General features: G+C 36.3%; 1 protein-coding gene across 1 annotated transcript; it reads left to right on the top strand.

Moving 5' to 3' along the window:
• The first annotated feature begins 5,611 nt into the window (after nucleotides 1-5,611).
• Nucleotides 5,612-6,556, top strand: LOC138078040 (olfactory receptor 6C3-like). Its single transcript, XM_068970507.1, has one exon. The coding sequence runs from the start codon at nucleotides 5,612-5,614 to the stop codon at nucleotides 6,554-6,556; it is 945 nt and encodes a 314-aa protein (XP_068826608.1).
• The last annotated feature ends 1,418 nt before the right edge of the window (nucleotides 6,557-7,974 follow it).

Consider the following 7,974-nt stretch of genomic DNA (forward strand, 5'->3'; position numbering starts at 1 on the left):
ATTTATATTGTTTTTGATATCAAAAGATTAAGTGAAAAAGTCACCAGCAATTTGTCTCATAAATAAGGAAATAATGTACTAAAAGAAATGATCAAAACTAGTATTTCATATTACATGTGGCCTTATGCCAAAGATAATTTATCTTTAGAGAATTTACTTGTGGAATTTGCCTCATCAAAAGACTAAAAATGAAAAACAAAAGTTGAAATTAAAATCATATATGTGATGATAAAATGAAGTGACCATTCATGATTTTTTAAAGTCTCTTAGTAAAATAAAATGGTACATTATTTCAGTAGCATAAGTAACCTGACTAGATCATCACAAGTAGATATGCTACATGCTCCTTGTCTGGCTCCAATTTGAACAAGTCAACAAAAAATGATGTTTTGAGACAAGGGGTATCTAGGAGTATGTTCCCAGTGGCTCACTGGCAAAGAATCCTCCTGCCAATGCAGAAGACTCAGGAGATATGGGTTCAGTCTCTGGGTCAGGAAGATCTCCTAGAGGAGAAAATAGCAACCTCCTCCTGTGTTCTTGCTTGGGAAATCCCATAAGCAGAGGAGCCTGGTGGGCTAGAGTCCGTGGGGTCACAAAGAATCAGACACAACTGAGCAAGTGAGCATGAACATGTGCAAGTGTGTGCAAGGTGATAAATGATACCAAAGACATTTTGCTAATTTAGCTAGCTTGGAAACTGCATCAGGATTAAGATATATATTAGGAATTCATACTGAAAATATACAGGTAAGAAAAAGTTTGCTATATAAGTTCTAGTTTCAAATACAACAAAATGTTTCAAAACTTTTCAAAAAACAGGTAAAGCAATATAAAATAGCCTTCATATCTATTGAATCTGCTCGATCTGTACCTGAAACTATTTCTCCAGTTCTCTATCCTAGTATATACTTGAAAATATTCATAATTTAAAGTTTATAGCAAACATCATTTTTAATGGTTTAAATAGTAGCTATAGTCTTGGTAAAATTAGTTATAAGATGTGAAAGACCACTATAACTGCTTTATTCAATACTCTGCTGGAGATTCTATCCAGGAAACTAGTTCAACAAAAATCAAAAAATATCAGAAATGAGAAAACAGAATAAACAACCAAAAATCATTCTTTGCAATTAACATGATTTTCCTTCTAGGACCTTACTGTATTTACACTAAGTGTTTCTTAAACTGGAAAGTCTCCCTCTCCCAGATAATCACATGGTTAGCACCCATCCCTCCTTCAGATCTCTGTCTAAATATCACCTCAATAAAATCTACCCCATTGACACTATTTAAAATTATACTAGCTCCCCACTTCCAAGGCATTTCAGTTTTCTCTTCCTTTACAAAACACATTATTATTACATTCATGCTTACTGTCTACATTCTCTCCCATCCTTCACCCCATGAAAGCAGGGATCTTTGTCTACTTTGTAGATGAACAGGTTCGCTCCCAGCAGGGGTGTGCTGGAAACTGTCTGGACCACATCATGGGACCCAATTGTGCACAGGTTCTTGAAATCTGCCCCGGTAAGAGACTTTGCTTTTATATTTGAAGGGAATGGCAACCCCCTCCAGGATTCTTGCCTGGAGAATTCCATGGACAGAGGAGCCTTGTGGGCTACAGTCCATGGGGTCACAAAGAGTCAGACACAACTGAGCAATTAACATTTTTTTATTCATATAGTGATTCTTTTCATATTTTGTTTCTCAAATTCTTTATCAATCAGTTTTAAGATTTTATTGAGTACTGGAGATTGATTATACACCAAAATTATTTCAAATATTTATTCATTCAGAAATATTTATTGAGTATCCACTACATGACTGACAGATGTTCTGAATGAGGGAATAGTAATTGTTTAACAACTATCTCTCAGACGCGAAGGTGAGGGGCTGATTTGTTGAATCAGTTTCTAAATCTAAATCAAATTTTTGCACACTCAATATGACGTGCTGTTTATGAAGTTACCTCATTTAGCTCAGTCATTTTGGTTTTTGACACTTTCTTTTTTAAAATAATTTTATTTATTTATTTGTTTTTGGCTGCACCGGCTTTCTCTAGTTGAGACAGTTGGGGGCTACTCTCCACTTATGGTGTATGAGCTTCTCATTGCGGTGGCTTCTCTTCATGTGGAGCACGGGCCGTAGGTGGTAAGGGCTTCAATAGTTGCAGCATGTTGACTCGTAATTGCGGTTCCCGGGCTCTAGAGCATAGGCTCAGATTTTGCAGCGAACTGTCTTAGCTGCTGCATGGCTTGAGGAATCTTCCCACTTCATGGATCACAGCCGCGTCTCTAGCATTGGCAAGTGGATTTTTTACCACTGAGCCACTAGGGAAGCGTAAGCACTTTCTTATTAATACTCACAAAACCGATTCACCTGTGTCTTTTAATAATGCCTCCTCAGCCCTCTGTTTACTTAACAAATTACCCTGAGAAAACAGGAAAGACAAGGTAAATCCAATTCCCTGTGTATGACATATGTGGAGAAGAAATTTCTAAATCTCTTTTTCTTAAAGCAGCATTTGTAGGAAAACATAACAGTCTCTGAAGCCTAAGGAAAATGTTACTTAAATTGCATGGGTAAATAATCATAGAAGTACAAAATCATCATTTAAAATCTGTGCATTAATATAAAGATAATGTTTTAATAAGTAGTGCTTTTATTTATATTTTATTATTTTTTATTTTATTATTATTATTATTTTTACTTTACAATATTATATTGGTTTTGCCATACATCAACATGAATCAGCCATTATGTGAAAAGGTGTAAGAAATATTTGACTAGTCCTCCCAAGTGCAACTGAGTTTGTACACAGAGCTTGGATAAGAGACAAGAATCAATTATGAGTCACAGAATAATGAAATGTGCCCCAATTGTGCAATATATCAGGAAGGAAGGATATTGTGGGTCAAATATTACCAGTCGAACCACAATAAGAATATAATCCTTGAGAGTCAAACCACAATGAGAATATAATCCTTGAGATCAATGACATGATTAAGTCACCATATTCGTTTTGAGAGTATAATTGAAACCAAATAAACTGCTAACTCAGCTCACCAACTCTGAAATTATATAATTATTGAAATGATCAGAGCATAAAATTTGAGACTACATCATCAAGAAAAACTAGGAAGCAAGTAAAATTAGTTATTATTCAGGTTAATTCATATTATTACATCTCATTCATGTGTTTTAAAGTAGTATTTGCATATGGGTTTGTGAATTTAGGAAATTTTTGTTATTAAAGAGTAAATGGTGGTTTACTAACAAGAATGCTATTCATGGAGTCCTAAAGAAGCAGCATAGCAATAAGTATTGAGTTGTTCATTGATTTTTCCTAAGTTAAATGGTTTCCATTTATAGAAATAAAGCTATAAAAATGGCATTCCTTATTTAAAGGAATTCCCAGTAAAGGTTTTGCCCATCTGCTTATTCATTTGCTAAGGCAAAATTGTAAAACAAAAGAAAATAAGTGTGCATTGTATGAACTAAACTGAGTATAGGCAATTATTTAATTTGGTAACGGAAGTTACACTTTGTTGTGTTTTTGGTCTTTTATCAGAAAAGGAAGAAATTAAGGCATTGCATCAACCAAAGCTTTATGGAAGTAAATTAGGAGAGAGTGCCACCAGAATATTCCCATGGGTAAATAGCTATATTCTAAAGTGATATATTACTATGCTGTGTTATTGTTGCTCAGGCGATTAGTTGTGTCTGACTCTTTCCAACACCATGAACTGCAACATGCCAGTCTTCCCTGTCCCTCACTATTTCCCGGAATTTGCTTAAGCTCAAGTCCACTGAATCTATGATGCCATGAAGGAATCTCATCTTCTTTTGTCCCCTTCACCTCAGCCCTCAGTCCTTCCCAGCATCAGGGTCTTTTCCAGTGAGTCAGCTCTTCCAATGAATATTCAGAACTGAATATTCAATTCGGATTGATTGATTTGATCTTCTTGCAGTCCAAGGGGCTCTCAGGAGTCTTCTCCACCACCACAGTTCAAAAGCATCAATTTTCGGCGCTCGGCTTTCTTTATAGTCCAACTCTCACATCCACATATGACTACTAGAAAAACCAAAGCTTTGACTAGAGGGACTTTTGTTGGCAAAATAATATCTTTACTTTTTAAAATGGTGTCGAGGTTGGTCGTAGCTTTTCTTTCAAGAAGCAAGCATCTTAAGCATCTTTTTTTTTTTTTACTTGTATTAGCTCATGTAATTTTTTTTTTGTTTCTTATATGATATTGTAATTATAAAGAGTGAAGTAAGCCAGAAAGAAAAGCACCAATACAGTATACTAACACATATATATGGAATCTAGAAAGATGGTAACGATAACCCTGTATGTGAGACAGCAAGCGTCTTTTAATTTCATGGCTACAGTCTCCCCATCTATTTGCCATGAAGTGATGGGACTGGTTGCCGTGATCTTAGCTTTCTGAATGTTGCATTTTCAGCCAACTTTTTCACTCTCCTCCTCTTTCACTTGCATCAAGAGGCTCCTTCTTCAGTTTCTGCCATAAGGGTGGTGTCATCTGCATATCTGAGGTTATCGATATTTCTGTCCGCAATCTTGATTCCAGTTTGTGCTTCATCCAGCCCAGCATTTTGCATGATGTACTCTGCATATAAGTGAAATAAGCAGGGTGACAATATGCAGCCTTGAGGTACTCCTTCCCCGATTTAGAACCATTCTTTTGTTCCATGTCCAGTTCTAACTGTTGCTTCTTGACCTGCATACAGATTTCTCAGGAAGCAGGTCAAATGGTCTGGTACTCCCATCTCTTTAAGAATTTTCCACACTTTGTTGTGATCCACATGGACTGTGGCTACAGTCCACGGGGTCGTAAAAAGTCAGACAAGACTGAGCAACTAACACACACACACACACAAACATGCAGGGTGATAATATACAGCCTTGAAGTATTCCTTTCACAATTTTGAAACAGTCCATTGTTCCCTGTCTAGTCCTAACTGCTGCTTCTTGTCCTGCATATAGGTTTCTCAGGAGGCAGATTAGATTGTCTAGTATTGCAATCTCTTTAAATATTTTGCACAGTTTTACTACATTCACTAGTCATTTAAACTATTGAAAGTCACCTAAACAAAGTGGACCTCAGTTATGCAAAATATAAAATGTGGAAGTAGGTATACATAAACTCTGTATGCTTTCAAATTTTACTTAGCTTATCTGTAAACTATACTGGTTTTTATCATAATGAGGAAAGGAGGAGAACCAATTTAATATTCTGTACTTTTTACAAAGGAAGCTATATATTTTAAAGAATACCTTGAACCAACTAAAATTATGAGAAAAATAGTCCTATTTAAGTGTTATCATAAGAGGTTTACTTTATCCATAGTCTATGATAATGTATTTTGAAGAAAAATAATGATTTTGAACTTCGGATAATATTCCTTACTAGAATGAAAAGCTGAATGGAAATTGGAGAGAGTTCTGTAGGTGAATTTTAAATTTCATTCATTATCATCATGAAGGATACTTTAAAAGCTTTGTATTCTATCCTCAAATGTGTTCTGATCTTTTATTTCTTATAGGAAACATCCATTTTCTATTTGAATGGGGGGGAAAGGATCAGCAATGAAAAACCACACAAGACCCACAGAATTCATTCTTCTGGGGCTATCAGATGACCCAGAGCTTCAGATTGTGACTTTTCTCTTTTTAATCATCACATATATATTAAGTGTCACTGGAAATTTGACCATCATCATTCTCACCTTGGTGGACTCCCATCTACAGACACCTATGTATTTTTTCCTCAGGAACTTCTCTGTATTAGAAATTTCCTTTACAACTGTCTGTATTCCTAGATTTCTGGGCACAATTATCACCAGGGACAAAACGATTTCATACAATGATTGTACAGCTCAGCTGTTTTTCTTCATTTTCTTGGGTATCACTGAGTTTTATCTTCTAACTGCTATGTCCTATGATCGTTATGTAGCTATCTGCAAACCCCTGCATTACACAATCATCATGAACAACAGAGTCTGCATATTGCTTGTCTTTTGTACTTGGCTGGCAGGGTTCTTAAACATCTTTCCACCTGTTATTCTTTTTCTCCAGTTAGATTACTGTGGTTCTAATATCATAAATCACTTTGCTTGTGACTATTTCCCCCTCTTGCAACTATTCTGCTCAGACACGTGGCTCCTTGAAGTGATTGGTTTTTACTCTGCAATAGAGATTCTGCTTTTTACTTTGGCATTAATAATTGTATCCTACATGTTCATCATCAAGACCATTCTGAGACTGCCTTCTGCCAGTCAGAGAAAAAAGGCATTTTCTACATGCTCCTCTCACATGATTGTCATTTCCATCTCTTATGGAAGCTGTATATTCATCTATGCCAACCCATCAGCAAAAGAAAAGCCATCCTTGAACAAAGGGGCATCTATTCTGAATGCTTCTGTTCCTCCTATGATGAATCCATTTATATATTCACTGAGGAACCAGCAAGTGAAACAAGCCTTCAAGGAGACCATCCAAAAGGTTATCTTTTTCTCCAGGAAATGCAAGTGATTATATCATTAAAAGAGTAAAGTTCTTGTCAATGCTTTCTAGTACTCATAATCTGCCCAAACTCTCAGTATAGTTGTATGAGTCCTTTTCATCTGTTCCCATGTTAAAAAATTCCCCACACTGAACCTAATTAACTGTATGAAGTTGAATATTGCTTCAGAATTTTCTATAAATTTTTAATTCAAATGTATTTGGATGAAGTAAAGAGCACAAGTTGGGTTACAGTTTTATAGGCCATTTAGTTTGATCAAAAGAATGTCAGAATTGATGTGGATTTCTGAAATTTTCATTTTACCAGGTAATAGAAATGACATTATTAGGAATTTTTACTCTATTTGGAAGTTTCATGAAATCAAACAACAACAATCACTAGAGTTTGGAAATAAAATATAAATATCTAGTTAAATATTTTTAAAGTTTAGAAACTGAAGTATATTTGAACTCTTTATACAATTATAATACTTTTATAATAATGACAGAGAAGAAAGAGGAGGGTAGAGATAATATTTTTTCAGCAATTACTATATTCCAGGCCTATTCTAATTATTTTCTTCATATTGGCTCACTGAATCTTGTGAACAACGTTATTTTATTTTCAGTCACTCGTTCGTATCCAACTCCTTGTGCTCTCATGGACTGCAGCACACAAGGCTCCCCTGTCCTTCACTAGCTCCCTAAGATTGCTCAAACTCATTTCCATGATCTAGTAATGCCATCCAGCCATCTCATCCTCTGTTGCCCCCTTCCATTCCTGCCCTAAATTTTTCTCAGCATCAGGGACTTTTCGAGTGAGTGTTCTCTTCACATCAGGTGGCCAAAATATTGGCGCTTCAGCTTCAGCATCAGTCCTTCCCATGAATATTCAGAGTTGATTTCCTGTAGGACTGACTGGTTTGTCTCGCAGTCCAAAGGACTCTCCGGAGTATTCTCTAACAGCATAGTCTAAAAGCATCAAATCTTGTGTGCTCAGCCTTCTTTATTTTCCAACTCTCACGTCCTTACATGACTACTGAAAAACCCATAGCTTTGCCTATATGGATCATTGTTGGCAAAGTGATGTTTTTGCTTTATAATACACTGTCTGCTGCTGCTAAGTCATTTCAGTCATGTCCGACTCTGTGCGACCCCATAGATGGCAGCCCACTAGGCTCCTCTGTCCCTGGGATTCTCCAGGCAAGAATACTAGAGTGGGTTGCCATTTCCTTCTTCAGTGCATGAGGGTGAAAAATGAAAGTGAAGTCACTCAGTCGTGCCTGACTCTTAGTGACCCCATGGACTGCAGCCTACCAGGCTCCTCCGTCCATAGGATTTATCTCTGTGATAAAGATACTCTTGCCATCCAGGCAAGAGTACTGGAGTGGGTTGCCATTGCTTTCTCCTAATACACTGTCTAGGTTCATCAAAGCTTTTGTTAAACA

Source organism: Capricornis sumatraensis, chromosome 4 (genome assembly GCF_032405125.1).
Source record: "Capricornis sumatraensis isolate serow.1 chromosome 4, serow.2, whole genome shotgun sequence".
In the NCBI taxonomy this organism is placed as follows: domain Eukaryota; kingdom Metazoa; phylum Chordata; class Mammalia; order Artiodactyla; family Bovidae; genus Capricornis; species Capricornis sumatraensis.

Bases quoted from the DNA above. Each gene is read 5' to 3' on its own strand.
- LOC138078040 (XM_068970507.1), top strand. From the start codon at position 5,612: ATGAAAAACCACACAAGACCCACAGAATTCATTCTTCTGGGGCTATCA.